The sequence below is a fragment of the Rissa tridactyla genome, chromosome 10 (assembly GCF_028500815.1).
Source record: "Rissa tridactyla isolate bRisTri1 chromosome 10, bRisTri1.patW.cur.20221130, whole genome shotgun sequence".
Classification (NCBI taxonomy): domain Eukaryota; kingdom Metazoa; phylum Chordata; class Aves; order Charadriiformes; family Laridae; genus Rissa; species Rissa tridactyla.
Window position 1 is genome coordinate 2,442,258 of NC_071475.1, and position 18,460 is coordinate 2,460,717.

The 18,460-nt window shown below is 41.6% G+C and overlaps 1 protein-coding gene across 1 annotated transcript; it reads right to left on the reverse strand.

Annotated features, from left to right (window-relative positions):
* Positions 1-5,751: 5,751 nt before the first annotated feature.
* Positions 5,752-17,478, reverse strand: ARF4 (ADP ribosylation factor 4). The gene is made up of 6 exons (XM_054215742.1): positions 17,049-17,478; positions 10,392-10,472; positions 9,764-9,873; positions 8,322-8,393; positions 7,666-7,791; positions 5,752-6,708 (listed from the first exon to the last, which is right to left on the reverse strand). Exons 1-6 carry the CDS (start codon positions 17,113-17,115, stop codon positions 6,622-6,624), a joined length of 543 nt encoding a protein of 180 aa, XP_054071717.1. The 5' UTR covers positions 17,116-17,478; the 3' UTR covers positions 5,752-6,621.
* Positions 17,479-18,460: the final 982 nt, after the last annotated feature.

An 18,460-nucleotide genomic window follows, 5' to 3' on the forward strand; every position in this document is an offset into this window, starting at 1 on the left:
TTTAGTAAATGAGAGAAAGCTTGCACCTGAAGATGTAACATTTGCAAGCATACAGTATCTTAAAGGGCAGAAAAATGAATTGGAAGATCTGTTCAAGAAGAAAAACTAAGTATTAACACCTGGGAAAACCACTGAATAACACCTGGGAAAACACTGACACGTTACAGCTGAGTTAGAGGCCACCTGCCATTTACCAGCTCTGAAAAATTTGTGGGGGAAAAGACCCCCAAACCCCAAACTCCAGTGCGTAATGCAGGCTTGTAGACTGGCAAAAGAAACGTCTCGGTCACTTAGAATAGCGATGGGTTTGGAAGTAAAATTATATTCCTTACAAAGGCTAACTGAGCTCCCCTTATAACTTTAAAAAACATTCTTTTTGTCCTTCTTAAGTACCTATCCTTTACAACTGGGTTACTTTGTCTTATTTTCCACAGCCAAAAAATTAAAAATCTTTTAACTTCTCTGTAGTCCCAGAAGATGGAGCTGCTCAGAGAAGAGACCTGCCTGGTGTTCTGCTGCCTCCCGAGAAACAGCAGGTCCCTCTCGTTCCCCGGGTCGGTACTTGGGTGGCTGCCTCCGATGCCTTGCAAGGCCCAGGGGAGGGAGGGCAGAGGAGAGGGCCTCTGCAGTAAGGGAAAAACATGGTCTGCAACAGGCCCAGTAAAATTAGACGGCCTTCGCACATGGCAGATAATCCTTTAATATCCTCAGGAGGAAATTCAGCCCCACAAGCTAGTGCTGGAGATTCTCCAGTCCCGAGTATCCCTCGTTTAATTAGTAAAATTCAGCAGCGCAGGCTGACTGCCAATAGCAGCAATGTGTCAGGAACCAGTTCAACATTTCTGGAATAAGAATGCAGCACTAGGGTCTAGGGTAGCAAAAAGTCACAATTCAAAAGAATTGTGATTATTTGGGGGGTGAAATGCAACCCTTACACAGAGCTTTGACCTGTATCCCCCAGGCTCCCAAGCCATATTTACATCTACATGAGTTAATACGTGGTGCTTCCTACTCCACATAAAGTGATTTTAGTTCCCATTTTAGCTCCCCCTATACATCTGGACCTTGCCCAACAATTAATTTTTCCTCTCTACATCACCTCTAGAACCCAGATTTGTAGAAGCCCTATTAAGCTTGTCTCCATTTTATTTTATAAACCTAAACTCACATGTGTTCCTCTTCCAGCAACTGGAATGCTCTATATCCTTCACATCAAAAAACTGGGCAAGATGCTCTTTGCATATTTTTAAATGTTTTTGGTGTTTTTTGTAGTTGTTTTTTTTTTAATGCTACTTTCCCAGACCAGCCATTAAGGAAAAAGGGAAAAAAGGAACATCTCACTTTGCTTCTTAATCGACCTGCCCATCCCTGATGCAGTAAACTCAGGAGAGGCAGTGCCGCGCCAGCACCTCCTCTGCCAAGCTGTTGCCCTGTAAGGGAGGAGTTTCTTTTTTCACGCTGGCCCCTGCTGCGGACAAACCTCATTCAGAACATTGTAAGAACTAAGAGCACTGAAAGACTGGCCTTCTGGAGGTAATAGATACTTGGCTGGTTTCCGGGTTGTTCTGGGTGTTGTGAAATGTAGTTTACCTGTGTATTTGACGTGAACAAAAACCAACCAAGTTCTGCCAGATCCTTCAGACTGGTCTGGCAACTTGGAACTCGTATGCCCTGACCTTGTCCCTCCCGGACAAAGGGGTCTTAAGCCACCCATGACAGTACTCGAGCTCTTACACATCGCTATTTCTTCCATCACTGCAATTTTTGAAGGGACTAATTCACGCCTTCAGTAAGATGCATTTATGTATCACCATAAAGCAAACAATAATGCAAAGTATGACTGAGAGAAGGGGACAGAAAAGGAAGGAGGAAAACGGTACAAGAAAAGAAGGGGAAAAACAGCCAACACGTGAAGGAGCCAGCTCTTTTAACACCTCAAATTAATAGCGTAGTTGCCTCATTTGTCACATTCCTAGCATCAAAAAAAATGTTCCCAGATTTTCAACTCTGACCCAGTAAGAGGAAGAGCCCGCAACACTTCAGAGTTTTACTAAAATTAGCATCAGATTCTTTAGTAGAACCTGATATTTTCCATTTTTTTTCTGAACAAAGCACAACACACGTGGTAGCTAAGCTTTAGTCATTGGTCCAACAGCAGCACATCAATGTCATTTCTTACTCAAGTCCCTTGTCAAGGCCATTCCTGACAAGGGCGGGAAAGATGTGCTGGGACAAAGCAATGTGCAGACTTTCATTGTATTGCACTCAAATTGCCTTTGCCAGACAGTAATATAAAGATCACTCAGATGAGCAAGGGACTGCAAACTGGGCTGTGAATTCTCGTTACTGGCAAAACCCTAAACCACTTTTTACACACTTTTGACGCTGTAACCTACCTTGTAGCATTCTATTGCCCCCAGTACGTTGTTTTACTGGTGTATGTTGATAACAATGAGAACAAACCGGGCAAGTAGAAACGCTTACAGCATTTGTTGCTAATTCCCGACGCGTTTGGAACTGATTTTTGTTCTGCGTGCAAACAGTTGAACCAAAGTCCACAGATTATCTACAAAACAGTTGCAGGACAAGTTCTAGATTGTATTGTTCATTAAGCAACTAAAAAAAAACCCAAGAAACAAAATCAACAAAAAAAACCCCCAACAAATACCCACTGCTATTTGTGTTGTAGGATTGAGCAATGAAGTTACTTAAATCTGAGAAAAACAAAACAAGTCTTTTGTGCTGGTCTGAACGTAGATCTGACTATTCATGCAAAACCATTCTCCTAACATTGGGAAAAAATGAAAAGCCAGTCATACAGGTACTGAAAATACAAGGAATAAGTTGTGCCAGCAAGGCCAAATAGAAGAAAAACCACTCATTCTTCAGTGTTTTGCTCTCTATAGTTAAGCTGGCCATCTGATACGCTGAAATAAACACCTTGGATACCGACTCGCTAGCACGGTAAACTTACCCATTGTTTGAACATAGGAGTTGATGCTACACAATGAAAGATTTCCACTACTGGAACTCAGGATTTCCCATCGTTACAGTAGAACAGGGAACAAGTTTTTAGCAGTCTTTTACCTGTCCAAGATTTTGAACTTCTGGGAGAACAGTGCAGTTCAGGTATTTGACTTCTGAGAAGGAAATCGCAAAGTTAGTACATCTAAACTCCTAACAGACATGACAAAATTGGATCTTCACGAAAATTCAATTTGCTTCTGAAAAGCAGGGCTGTATTATATGTTGTTATTGATATACAACACATACAGGTCACTGTTGTAATTGCTTTAGCCAGAAAAATAACAATTTTAAGGAATGTAAAAAAGCTAAAAAGTATTTTTACATATTCATAATGTCTGGAACGACAGTCACTGCCTTTACAGTGGGAGTTGTACTGTGTTCGGGTAAGAAGAGTAGCATACAAATTACATTTTGGGCACTTTAAGAAAGTGTTACTGCCACAGCTAAGGAATTTGCTGCCAGATAGCTGTATTAATGGAACGCGATACGGATTTCAATACCGCATGTGATCCTGGTACTAGAAGAGATAAAGCAGCGTTAAAAAAAAAAAAAACAACCGAAACAACTCATCAGGACTATTTGTTCTTGTACTAACAGACAAGCACTAGCTACAAAAGTAGCACTAACTCCAAAGCAAAAAGAAAGCCACCAGGATTCCAGCTCACAGCAACAACCGGTACGAATACGCCTAACAAACTACTTCAGGTTTGTCATCTGAAGACAAGGCGGCTTTCTAAGCACATGCACCAACCCCAGGGACTGCTGCTTAGAATCAAGAACACGTAATTTAGAGTGTACCTTGAAAATGTTTAGAGAATTGAGAACAGCTGATGAGACTATAATAGCCTGAGGGAAAGTTTATTTACTTCTGTCAATGGTGACATTATTCCACAGCCCATGAAGTGTCTCGTCCCGTCCGTAGCTTAGTATTACTACGAATAAGCTGCGCACCAGAGACCTCGCTTCCAAGATTATGACCTTACAGAGTATTAGGAGGCAAATACCATTTTACTAACAGAGGTCAAGTGTGACCTGATCTATTTACAGGCAGACTGAAGTACTTGCTTCAGTTCCTCTCTATGCTCCGGTTAACACTGCAGCGACTACTCAATTACACCCCAGAATTCTACTGACTTTGTCTTACTACATTTCAGCGTAAGCTGTAGCCTTAACCCCAGATCCCGTCACTCTTAACTGAGCTCAAGATCTTTACTACTTCCTGACTTTGATTTTGTGAGATCACCTATTTTATAGTGGAATTACAACCTACTGGTACGCAAAGCCAAGCACAGTGACTCCGAAATACTAACTTCTATACACATGCTGTAACTCAAAAAGTGAGGTGGCTAAACGGAGCTCACCTAAACCCGAGTACTTTAATTACTTAAAAGCATTTGAAAGAATTAAGACAATGAAATCTTCATCTGTTTACCAAACAGCATGTTGCCTTCAAGAGGCCTAATTTGTTTTTAAGTATCTGCTTGTTTAAGTCTACCTCCAAGTTCTTCCTTGGAAGAAGAGCTAGCATTTAATTTGCCACAAGCATTGTTTCCTTTTAACCTATTGGGACTGCCAATAATAACCCGTATTACAGACAAGCCACCTCTTCTGAGCAAGGCGTTCCTTTTGAGGTTTACTTCAAGGAACTGCATTGCTATAAATATGCATATTAACAGCTACTGATCCAATGCATGGATATATTAACTCTGGTTAACGCATAATCAGCAATTAATTAAAGGTGGAAGCAAAGCTCTACTCACCTTGCACTGTCTCCTGGGTTTCTGTTGCACACTGAAGACAGCTAACGACCGTATTCCAAAGCTCTGGAATGTCCTCTGGTTAGTTGTGTTCACAGTACCAGTACTTCCCGGAGACCTGAACCTCAGTCACAGCAGAGGCTGCCTTGGAAGGTGCTCTTAGTCTAAACTAGCTTGAGTTTACCAGACCTTGTTACTGTTCTTCTAGCGAGGATAACAAGACCTGGACTAAAAGTAAGAGAGGAGCTTAGCCTAAAACTGCAATGAAATCATGCCTCGGATTCCTAAAGCTGTGCAATTAATAGAGTATTTCAACTGGAAGATTGAGCCATATTGGCATCCATAAAGCAAACAGACAACAGAAAAATAGATTTTAAAATATGCATCAGTAGTAGCCTCAAAAAACGTGTTAAAAGTATTTTCTACTAGAGAGGTATACCAGGGCAGAAATATGAAAGCAGACAGTAGCATTTGCATAGAGCTGATTTTTGGGGGTGACTATCACCGTAAATATAATATTGACTAAATCCCTGTAGTGTTTAAGTTAGCTTCCCAGCCAGCCACCAACAGAATTTGCGATTTCTCCTGCCAGAACCCATGTTGATTTTTAAATGTAGATACAACTATGAAACAGACATGCATGCTTTTCAGGCAGTTCGTGTTTGTTTTATTACAATTTTTGTAACTGTTAGTACTTTCATATCTGGACATCTTAAACGGAATTTTAGATTTACAACTTCAAAAGACACTTACAGAATTATATAAGTCTTGATGACAGCTACTCTACTGCACTGTATACAACTTCGTTGCCCACCTTCCACATCCCGCTCCACATAGCTCCAAATAACTGAAAATCTGAGACTGATGTTCACGTTCAAGCTGCAGGGAAGCCCAGTACACGGCAAAAAATAAGCGATAACTTGCAGTTCAACTATTTCAGGGATCAAGAAAAGCATACACAGAACTATACATTTTATAATTTTATTAGGAATAATTCCAAGTGGGTTATGAAGAAACTAATCCATTGAGTTTGATGAATTTTCCAAAATTTCTTTATGAAGATATGTTCACCAACAAACAGTAAAACTTCAGCAGAACTATTATACACTGGGCAAAAATAGTCAGGCTGATACCAAAAAGCAACATGCAACATAAAAAAAAAGATACAATATAAAGGAAGACAATCTGCTGAATATTAAAAACAACCTCAACATGAGCTCTTCGCAACCAGCACAGAACTATTCTACCCATCAAATCCAATTCACACAAAGGCAAGTTGGGCTGACAGAACCCAAGGATTAATAAAACGTTCCTCAGTGCAGTAGATTTGTATAGTGTTTTAGAGCATTTCCTTGGCTGGAACAAGCAGTATTAGGAATTCTTTTTGGCAAGGGAGAGAAATAAATACATACGGAATGCTACATTTTTAAATCAGCAGACTGTCTGAGGAATGAAACAGGGTATCAGTAAACTAAAAGTAGCAGGGAGAAAAAAAAAATTTAAAACATTAATTTATTGGGGCTCAAAAGAATATTCGAAACAGATCTTAAAGATGTCACAATAACTATATTCAGGCATTTAGGCTAACAAGGGGAATAAAATCAGAAGATACACTTTTCCCAAGTTAAGGAGATTTTTACCCAAGCATATTGCTAGCTTCGCAACATGTAGCTTGGTAAACAATAATTGGCAACAAAATAAGTTGAAACGCTGTAATATCCTGCCCAAATATCAGTTCCAGATACTGTAATAACCAAGATGCAAACTAATTTTGTTGTAACAAGCCTAGACCACTTATATCAAACATGTCCCTGGTGAAAGAGTCGTCCAGTTTGAGTTAGCGTTTTGAGAGTTCATTTGACAGCCAGTCAAGTCCCTCGTACAGACCAGTTCCTTGCGTAGCACAGGTAGCCTGGACATACCACTGTTAACATAGAACACAAACAGAAATTAAATTTAAGTACTGACAAAATGCAAGTTAAGTTATCAAAGCATGTGACACTCAGATATACACTCAAATAGTGTTCTTTAAACACTCTTCTGTGCGGTAAGTAGAGTCAATATTGAACAGATGGTATTTTTACAAGTTTTGAAAAGTACATATAAAGTAGATGGGGTTCAGACACTACCCAAAAACTCAGTGTTGGCCTATCAAATACTAGAACACCATCTAGTGCACAAAAAACAAACACAGAACTTGCATTTGGTTCATATGCTGAAAACTAGCTTCTTGTTTTTGAAAGACTGCTCTTCAGAAAAAGGACATGAAGTTATGTAAATTAACAGACCTCTAAAATATCTTCTACGGATACGATCTTAGCGCATGTCCTGGTTTGAGGACACATATCAAAACCAACACACATTGTTTTTTGGCCAAAACCACGACGGATTGTCAACATACAGACATTAAGCAAGTATTACAGAAGGATACATGGCTTATGTGTTTTATATCTCAAAGGCTTGCACAGATGGAATCTAACAATTTAGGAGCTACTCAATTTTCTCCCGTCCTTGTAGTGGCGAGAACACAGAATGCATTTTCTCCCCCAAAATAACAAGCACTGGGAAAACAGGAAAGCCTACCACATGCTCTGTCAAACATGTTTGACAGCTGTATTTCAGTGACAGCCCGGAATATTTGTGTTTTTCCAGGAGAAGGTGAGAGACAAAACACTGCAACAAGTGTACACATTGTATTATACTTCTAAATCACTTACTTTGAACAAGGACCTTAAACTATGCACTGCAGAGTTAAATAGCAGGTATGTGCCTCTCTCTCCAGAAAGAGGTGAAAAATTCCCTTTCCTTTCAAGGGTGATTACATTTATGATACACAATAAAGGAAGACAAGAGTTCAGCAACCAGGAAGTTCAGCACTTACAGTTCTGTTACGCAGAGACTGAAGACCTAGTTTATCTGTCATTTCACTGATTGCCATGGCATTTGGCAGATCTTGTTTGTTTGCAAACAGAAGCAGCACTGCATCTCGCAGCTCATCCTCCTGAAGCTAAGAGAAAAAACGATCACATTATTAAATGAGCTCAGTTAAGTACTTCAATTACTTCAGCAAGCACTAAAGAAACCTAAATACTGATTTAAGGGTTATAAATTTTCCCATTCTTGTTCCTGAAGTCGCTAGTAAGTCCTGAGTGAAATTTAACTACTACCCAGCAGAACTTCTCCTACAAGCAAGGAAATCTTCTTTCAATAGGCAGTTTAAATTTACCAGCACCTTGCTGCTGCAATTCTTAGCACCAATTTGTTTTTCCAAAATTCTTTCTTTATGTGCTGTGTTTCTATTAAGGTTTTATGAAGGAAAGAAAGGCTCTCACACATTAGTAGTTCTTAAGGTAAAGCTCTCTACAGAGTTGTAGTTACAACTCAGTGCACAATGTGACCCACAATTACCAGTTAAATATGATATGCACTGTACGAACTCCCTAGAATTTTAAAATCCTAGATCTCTTAGGGAAGCTGACACACATCCAAAAATACGACAAAGTATAACAATTATATTTCAGAAGTATTGATATTTACCATTTTCTGCAGCTCTTCTGCTGCTTCCTGGATTCTCTCTCTGTCATTGCTGTCTACCACAAAAATGAGGCCCTGTAAGAAGTTAAGCAATTTTGAAAAACCAATGTAAACATACAGTACTATTTTAAAAAAGAAAAAACCTCTTATTGAATATTGTGACTGTCCCCTCTCTTAGGTGAGAAATTTTGACAGAAACTTCTGTTTAAGCAATGCAAGAAGTCTGCCTGAACAAGTACGTAAGTTTCAACTGCAAAATAAAGCCAGGCCCTCTAAATCAAAAAAGTTAAACACCACAAATGTCAATTTATACGTTAGCGTGGGATTCATTAGTTTTAAACTAAGCCAAAAAGAGAGACAGATACCAGCAAAATTTCAGAAGCTAACTCTCCTCCCTCCCTTTTCACTCATTGTATTACATTAAATGTAGCAAGAGAATCACAAGTGCGTCACCATCTCATGTTTCACTGAAAAAAAAAGCCACGCTCTTAAAGTAAGGCCTGAATTTGTTTAAGAAAGGTTGTACTAAACAGTACTTGAATAGCATCTGCTATTCAAGCATCCTCCTTACAAACACATTATTTACTCTTAGAATTTCAGTATGAAAACCTTACATTTTATCATTCTATTTAAGAAAACAGTCGCATCTTTTAAAAATATTTAGTAACAGGGCTGAATAAGGAAGTGAAATTAAGTATTACTCTATTCACGACAGTGCTTTGCTAGCTCGTTTTTGTCAGTCCAGACTTCTCCATTTTTCTGCACCAATCACATCCATTATGCTACACAAACGTTTATTGGAAACAACTCTGTATTCAATACAGAAAAAAAAAAAAGCCAACAGAAAACACACTCCCTAAGTTTCCTTTTACTAATAAGCAACTTAACTTACTGCTTTTAAACTAAAGGAAAGAATCACATCTATGTCACCAAAAATGATGGCAGACACATCAGTAGGAAACGAACACTTTCTAATCAATAAGTAACAAGATCTTTACAGTGTTTTTAGATACTCAGTGTACTACGTACACTGATATAGCACAGTAAAAGCTGTATACTTTGAGGCTGATTAGAAAAAAAGAATATGTAGAAGGGTACTTAAACAATAACATTTCTTATGTATAAGCTAACGCCAGTTGTAACAGATCAAAACATGGATACAGCAAAGTTGAAATGTTCCTCACAAACAAACCAGCTGCTCTGGCACATTACAGAACACTGGTAGATCCTGAAGGACTTTATCCTTGCTAGGCTACACTCATGACTACACTTGAAGCCTTCAGGGTAACAAACCAGCTTCAACTAGAATAAAATCTGGGTATCCCTCAGAACTTGCAGGAAGTAGCGAGAAGCCTTTCTGAAAGCAAGGGACAGAAGACAACTTTCCATGTATAATGAGACTTTACAAAACACATCTTTAACGATTGCCATCTCAGAACTCTTACCTGTGTGTTTTGGAAATAATGCCTCCAAAGGGGTCTAATTTTATCTTGACCACCAACATCCCAAACTGTGAAACAGATGTTTTTATATTCTACCGTTTCCACATTAAAACCTAAAAGAGAATCAAATAATTAGAAATAGTCAATGCTAGTGTTAAAACGCAATTCTGACCACGTTAAAGATAGTTACTTCCTAAGCTATATTTCTCCCAAATACATATAAAATTGGCTTATCAGAATTGAATGCTAGACCAAGAAGAAAATTGACTGAAGGGGGACACCACCCACCCGCCCAAACTAATCAATAAAATCCAAGTAGACCACCTTTGGTGGTCAGCAAGCCTTTCAGCCACAAACTGCTAAAGGTTCATGGTGTTTGGGGGAAGTACTGCTGCTTCATTGGTTCCTATACTCCTGAACATCTGCTGCTGACCGCTGCCAGACACAGGACTGTAGTCTAGATGATCTTTGGTCTGACAAAGGTATGTTATGGCAGTACCAGAAAGCCCATGTTTGTCTTGATTCTTATACCAACAGAAAAGATAGCAAAACCCTACACTTTCCAGAAGCCTGTCTGCACAACACAAAGTTACAGTAAGAAGAATGAAGACATGAGACTTGGTTATCTTACCAATAGTGGGAATTGTGGTGACAATTTCTCCTAGTTTCAGTTTATAAAGAATAGTCGTCTTACCAGCAGCATCCAAACCAACTAGAACAAACAGAAAATTTGATTTAGTTCACAATATGAACCACAACCTGCTAATTTAAAAACACGCTATTTTACATGCAGAGTATTAGATTTTTTTCTTAAGACAAACCAACTTTTTAAACACTTTTAAGTCATTGTTGATATACTGCCGTATGTTTCTCCCCATTTCCTCTACCCAGCGCTGAGAGAGAGAACAAGCAATGAAGAAAACAAGGTCAATAACACATTTTCATCCACAACCTACAGGCTCACTAGTTTCTAGTCATCTTGCTTAGTATTTGCATTAAGTTTTATCATCCACTTTGGAAGTTTCTTCTATGTCAGTCAGGATGGTTTTCAGTGCCTAGCAACAATCTACACGCAGCGCATAGTTTGTAACTGATCACGTTTGCTACTCGGCACTCAAGCTGGGGAAGGTCTCACCTACTCAACCTTCAGCTAAGTCCAGTTTCACATGCACCTGAACCAACAGGAGTTGGCATTATCAATGGAAGGCACTGCAGTGTCCCTCATTCCAGTCCCCTGGCCCTTTGGTAACACATTTCTTTTGCATTGACAAACACACATGTATTAGGAAACTCCTGTCATCGCTCTGCATACACCCCAAGGGCTGTAACTCTTCTTCAGGACATCACTTCTATTCACAGATGCACTAGGATGCGTTTGTTCGGAGCCTCCAATTTTGATCTTTATAGGAGACCTTCTGCACTCAAATTTGCTCTTCTGATTCTACAAGGAAACTTAAGCTTGCTGGGTTTTGATATAAGCTACGTGGTAAACATGTGATCCTTAAAAAAAAAACAACCCAAAAAACGGAGCCTCAAAGACATTTTTTGAGAAGCGTCACCAATATTGCAGGCATACACTGCAGTTTTCTAAAACTGTGCAACTGCTTACTGTTAGGCACTTCAGAACACATAGGAGCAACTCAAAATACAACTCTTTACGTGAGAATCCAATGCCTAGCATATAAGCACCTAAACAAACAGTAGGTACTAAACACTTACTACAGCAACGGTTTGAATAACATGCCTATTTGTGAAACTTAAAATAGTCAATAAAATTTGGCCTACACAAAAATACCCCCCCAACAATTAATTAAAAAATATTTGCATAATAAACCAAATGTTATCCTTGTTTGACAACATTAAGTGTTTTGAGTTAATTACCTACTGCGATATGTTAGGCCTTAAGTGGTTTGATGACCTGACAATAATACAACTGTTTCCTTAGCGTTGCAGTAAAATGGAATTTGAGATTACCTACTTATTCATAATGAAACCAAACTCTTAAAAAGTCTCCTCCTTCTCAAGATAGAAACTGCTGTTACAGCAAACTAATTAAAAAACCCTATCTATAATTGTCCTATATTCTGACACTGTGAACAGGATTATACATGCCAATGCAGTTTCTTTGGTATTGTCACTGTGTGTTTAAAAAAAAAAAAAGTTGTTTTAATTGTTAATGTCAGGGGGCGTGGGGGCCGAAATTCTACCATCAAAACCAAAGCTCCTTGAGGGCTAATAAAATCCCCAAATGCTCAAATTAGAATTTAACAGTTTTAACTTTGCTATTGTCTAAGTGTTGGTCTTTTTTAGAACCACACAAAAGCATGAACAAAAAAAAGACGGTGCAGCAGAAGTTTCAAAAGAGCTTGCAAGTTATGAAACTTGTGTTAAATGTACACCAATAAGTGTCAGGTAGCCTTAAAAAAAACACCCTTTAAGCAAACTCTGAAACCCTCAAATACCCCATCTATGCTGAAACACAATGTTTTTAATAGCACAATGCTTGAAGCCCAACACTATTCTCACACAGCTCAGCTTCAAGTGAGCATTTGTAGGATGCTTAGAACTTTACAAGAAAACACGATGCACGTCCATGAGATGTATATGACCATTTCCCAGCAAATGAAGATCATTTAGTGAACCACCAATTAAAGCTACACATAACTCACAAAGTCTTCACCCACTCCCCAGCAAAAAACCCAGTTATCAGTAAACAAACACTGACAAGATTTCTTAAAATTAGTAACAAAAGAGAGATCTACACAATGGTTTTAGTGTTATTTGTGGGTTATACTAAAGATACAGATAAAGAAAAAGAAAAAAGCTAATCTCATTTCAAAGAATATACACAGGGTATCGAGAACCATTTGAAGATACGACTCAGAGTTAAGAAATCAGAAACTAGTCAAGAATTTTAAACTATTTCCTAAATTTAAGGAATTATTGCCCCAGTTATACAGCCTGGTCTTGCGCCAGGATCCACCACCACCTCAATGGTGTTGGCAGAAAGCTACATTAGCTATGTAAGCACAAAGCCCAGAGACTTAAATCTACTCTTATCCACAATTCTAATTAAGCTGCTGGACTTTGCACCGAGGCAGGCTGAGTTACGGATATGTGTTTTCTTCTTCTGACTCTACACTCGAAACAGCAGCTTTTAATGGAAGGAAGGCAACTCCTGCAAATCACCATGACCCTATTTGCAAAAAAACTGCCTCTTTTAACCAAATTGCAAATGTTATGAAGTCTAAACAAGCAACAGTTGTTAAAAGCATAGCCTCCATTCATACTTCCTACTCCAATTTTCCGTTTACCACCCTTTTCAGAACAAGAAATTTCAGAGCACCAAATCACATTTAATCTTTTGAGCCACTAGAAAGTGTAACTACTGCTTTTAGTGGTCCAAGAATAAACATGTTTACATTTGCACTGGAACACTAAATGTAAGACTACGAGCTACTTCCATGTCATAAAGTTCAGGCTGATTTAACTATCAAGATTAAAACCTAAGTCTGAAATCCCCAATTTAATAAGTTACCGATTCTGCATTTTCACTCTGATTCCACTGCCTGACTGACCATTGACAAGACCAAGGTATAAGAACCTTGATGTAGGGTATGATGGGCAGCAGTTGTACCACAAAGCACTAAGATTACAATAAAGTACAAACGGGAAGCACAGACTTGTACTTGCAACCATTTATCTTTAAACTGAGTCAAACATCCTCTTCCTCTAGCTGGAGAAAAAAAAATATCTACACCACTTTCAGTTGCCGTTAAAATCATTGTGGTTCAAGCCCTTTACTCTCTTTAAGAGAGTTTTATTCACTGTCTGTCAGTTGTGTTTCTAAATCTCAAACTCATAGTTCACTTTTCCCTGGGAACACCACCCCTGTGGCCACATCACATTCCTCATTTACTACTTTGATCACTGGTGGCTGAATATCAAGCTGCCTCAGTTATCATAGCACAGAACCTCATATAAACCGTAGATGCAGAAAAATTGAGAACTGACTTTTTAAATGGAATTCCCATCAAGACCAGTAGATTTTGGTTGCCGGATTGAGATTACCAAAGTTTACTATAGAATACAGCTTGCTGCTGCTTCCGACATGAATGTTTCCCATTACCAGACAGAGGAGAGAAAAGCTGCTACTGTGTTTATCTGATTCATGACATTCTTGTTACAAACAAAACCCAGCTTCAAAAAAATAAAATTCATGAATCCCAATTTACTACAGGTTTGTATTCCTCCACTTTTACCTTTATACCAATTCTCTCAAAACTTCTCTCATTTACCCTTTACAGGTTTAGTTTCAATTGGCTAAGTCTTTGGGGGACATGAAGGGATCATTCTCAATACAGCTTCTCAACAAAACACACGCATGTGAAAAAAAACCCAGTGGCATGCAAACCAACAGTGGCTCAAAAAAACCAAATAAAAACCAGGTAAATGGTTTTATGCCGTACAGTGACATAATTCCCAAAGAATCTGACTTTTTTTTCTTTCCCCCAATGTGTTTAATAATTACCTTTGTATGCGAGGCTCACGAGTAGCTATTATCTCGGTTAACACTTGCACAACTACATCAAGACACAGAACATTAAATTATGATACTGAAAGGTGCACAACAGATCACTATTCTTTTTTAAGCACAAGAAACTATGAGTGAAGAGGTTTACAGACAGGTATACACAGCGTTCAGACTCAGTTTTTCCGCTCTAATGGCCCAGTTGCCTAGTCTCACTTTAAGTCATTCAGTCCTATCCTACAGTTATTTCATTTATTTTCCCTTGTGTTACTTCCATCTATAAAGAAGATGTAGGAATTATTTTACATTCCTTTCCTCAGAATCATGTTAATATTTCTGAAAAATACTTAATTATACAAGTACAGTTTTTTAAAACCAAAATTTCAGTAACAGTATACCATTAAATGTCCATCTTTTACCAAAAATATGGTTTGCGAATATAAAAGATAGCATGCCATGTTTGCTGTTGGTAATGATACCTCAAATTCTGCAGAACTCAACAACACAAAGTCTGCCTTAAGAGCAAAATTAATTCCACTTCGTCTTGAATTCTGCAGAAACAGAAGAAAGCTGTGAAAGGGAAGTTTGAATTACAAATTAATCTTCCGTTCATTATCAATTCACCCATGTAATATCTTCCACTAAATCTTTCTCCATAAACACCTTACCCATAAAGTTACTTCACTGGAATACTACTTAAATGCCTAGCCTTGTCCAGCTCATTTTCGAATCATAAACTGAAATTTATCACCTTGAGGAAAAGTCTAATTTAGTCCCAGTATTCATTCAGACGTCTCTCCTCGAAGTGCTGGTACATTAATGTAGAATGCTATGAAGAGCTTCTTTTCCACATTACAGGTATAAACTATGTAATCTCCAGTATATTCTGCTTCTAAACATCTAATTTAGGCCCTATAATACACTCTCATCGCAACATAGCAGAAGTTTTACCCTCTTGTACTACATAACAAATATGGTGCAGTCTCAAGCTCTCATCCAGTTCTGTATTTTAATATAATCCATATCTTAAAATAAAAATTATTTTAAAAAAAGATGCAGTTGAACCAACTGCTAGAAAGTGCAGCTCCCTAACTCATATCTAACCTAAATTTGAACTAATTATCTACCAACCTAAAGACTTGCAAGCTGTTTTGATCTGTATGCCACTGCTTTCCTGTTTTCATTATTTTGCAGAATGCAACAGAACTACAAATACCACAAGCACTATCTCATCCTACAGTCAAGCTCATTTGAAGATTTTACTTCATTCATTTAGAGTCATATGAAGAGTCTGGCTGCTACAGAGACAGTCAAATCACTTCCTTGAAACCAACAGATGTACTAGGTTGTCTCAAAGACAAAAATCGCTCAGGTTATTTTGAAATGGATGAGTCTCTAATTTCAAGCAGCGAAGATACAATAAAAATTACTGTGCGTGTAATAAAGAACTCTGTCATCACAAAATGTATGGAGAACATGGAAAATCAGAATTAAAAAAAAAAATAAAAAGCTGTATTTTGTGACTGCATACCCAGGCAGTGTAAAGGATGAGTAGTGTGCCAAGAAGTTTCACAGTTAGGACCTAGTCCCGTTGCTGGATATACTGAAACAAGCACTTCATATAATTTCTTAGGACAAGCCCTTTCAGTCAGCGGCCACGAATCAAGTTCCATTCACTTTAGTAACGGCATTTGAGAAAAATTTGGGGGTTAGAATTTGTTTGTACATAAAACTTGTCGGGGTGGGCAGGTGGGTGGAAAACTGCAGGGAAGAGCTGAAGCGGAGGAGGAAACAGCGAATGCGGTATGCGCTCGCTTTGACCTTTTGAACCGTAAGCTTAAAGTGGGAATCTTCAAGAGCTGCTGGCTTCAACTCTTACACAGTCCGTTTCGAGAGAAACACCATCTAGTTCCAAATAAATAATTACGGGCTGACCGGAGAACTAAGCAAGCGCTGGAAGGGCAGCCTACAGGGTTTTATGGTTTTGCATAAAAGGTACAGGAGAATTAAAGGACACCGTCGCTAAACCGAAACGTCCTTCCACAACAGTCAGGGATACAGACACCACAGCTACCGAAAATCGGCCATTATACGGCAATTCGTTCAGCTCCCGGTGCAGAGCACACCAGGCTTTGTCACATCCTGTCCCAGCAGCCCCACTCCCTGCTCGGGCGCAACCCGGGCGCTGCGGGGAAGAGGGCGGCAAGGGGCCCGCTCGGCTCCGGGCGAGGGGACACCCCCGGCGGCGGGCACCGACCTCACCTGCCGCCGCTCCATCTTTGTTCCACGCTCCGCTCCGGCCCCGCGCAGGCGGAAGGGCAGGTGGGAGGAGAAGGAGCCGCGGCCCCGCTGCAAACCCCGGAGAACGCGGGGCTCAGTCCCGGCCCCCCCCGCCCCTTGGCCAGCGCAGCCGCCACCCCCGACAGCGGGGTCGTGGTGGGGGGGAACGAGCGAGGAGAAAACGGCAACGCGGCGGAGGAGAAGGAAGGGCAGACAGGTCCCCACCGCCCTCCCCCGCCGCTCCTTCACTTTCCAACGACCCCGCCAGCCCAGAGGAAAGGGGACGCAGAGGCGCCCCGTCCCCCACAGCCCGGGGCCGGGCCGAGCCGCCCGCCTTGAGCCCGCGGCCCTCTCCCGCCGGCCTCCCCTCCCCCACCGCCAGCGGGACGCGTCCGTGAGGGAGCGGGCGGGCCTGGCGGCGGCCGGGCAAGGCGGCGGCGAGGCTCCGGAGAGGGGGAAGACGCCGTCTCCCCTTACCCATGAGGATGCGCATCTGCTTCTTGCCGAAGAGGCGTGAGAAGAGCGAGGAGATGGTGAGGCCCATGGCGGCTCCGGCACGGGGCTGGGCGGCGGCGGAGGGAGGGGGAAGCGCGGCCCGGCTCCTGTCTGCGCTGAGGGATCCCTCCGCGAGCGAGGAGGCGGCTGCTGAGGTGCGGGGCTCGCCCGGCGGCGCCGACTTATAAGGGGGAGGCGGCGGCAGCAGCGGCGGCTGCTGTGTGACCGGGAACCTCGCTCGCTCGTTCTCTGCCACGTCACGCTCGCCACGGCCGCCCCGGCTCCAACGCGGACAGAATCACGTCACGATCGCCACATCCCCCCGACCGCGGAACCACCCCTCGCCCTCCGCCGCCGCAGCCGCACAAGTCCCAACGGCGGCGCGGACTGCGACTCCCGGCAAGCGCCGCGCCCGCCCCGCGCCTGCCGCCCGCAACGGCCGCCGCTAGCGCACGGCGGGGGATGTAGTCGAGGGCTCCCGCCCCGCCTCGCCGCCGCTCCCGGCCGCCCCGGGCGAGGCGGAGCGCGGTACGCCGGGAGGTGTAGTCCGCCGGGCGCCCAGCCGCGCCTCAGGCCGAGGCCCAGCGGCCGGCCCCGCAGCGCCCAGCGTGGGAGGCCGCTCCCCCCGAACCCCAGGGATTCACCTCACGGCGGGTCGTGCCCCCGCTGAGGCTGAGGGGCGACAGCCAGCAGCCGCTTCCCCTCAAAGACGGCTGAGAGCAAGTGAGGGAAAATAGGGGCTTGGGGGTAAAACAGATCCTCAGAGAGCCCCCAGACACACTAAAGCGCTCTGTGGCGGAACACCGGTTGCTGCAGGGGCTTTTCTTGCGCTGTTGCTGGCCCCCTGCAGCGGCCGGGGGTCTGCGGAGCCCGGGCAAAACACAGCGTGTGGTTCCTTGGCCGGGAAGCGGCAGGCACATAGAAGGAAGTAATATGGGAATAAAACCGTAACAATCCATGGTTTATGAGAAACCTGCCATTTTTTGATAGTTATGTTTGATTTCATAACCAGCTGTAACAGCTTCTTTCACAGCTACTGTAAAAAGCCCATAGCAAGGTGATAATTATGCTGGGTTTAATACTGGAGTGACTGAGCTCCCTATCCCAAGGAAGAAATGGTTCAATCAAAAGCCCTTAACATTTTCAAGGGAGTTATATCCTACCTATGCTAATTATAAACTATGTCAGTACACAAGAGCTAACGTTTTTCAAACAGAAGCTATTTACTTACCACCCATTAAAGAAAAACATCTTTAATGGTCTGGATAAAGAGACAGCCCTGAACCAGATCCTAACAGTAGGTTACTGTGACTCAGGCTGTGCTTTTCTTAACGTGTCATGCTGAAAGCCTTACTCAAGTTTTAAATTATGTTCTTCTGAACCATAGATCTGTT

Excerpts from the sequence above, each read along its gene's own strand:
- ARF4 (XM_054215742.1), bottom strand. The coding sequence starts at position 17,115 with ATGGGCCTCACCATCTCCTCGCTCTTCTCACGCCTCTTCGGCAAGAAG. Across the intron at positions 8,394-9,763 it reads ATTATTTCCAAAACACACAG|GGCCTCATTTTTGTGGTAGA; the intron begins GTAAGAGTTCTG and ends AACTTCTTACAG. Across the intron at positions 6,709-7,665 it reads AGTCTCTGCGTAACAGAACT|TGGTATGTCCAGGCTACCTG; the intron begins GTAAGTGCTGAA and ends CTATGTTAACAG.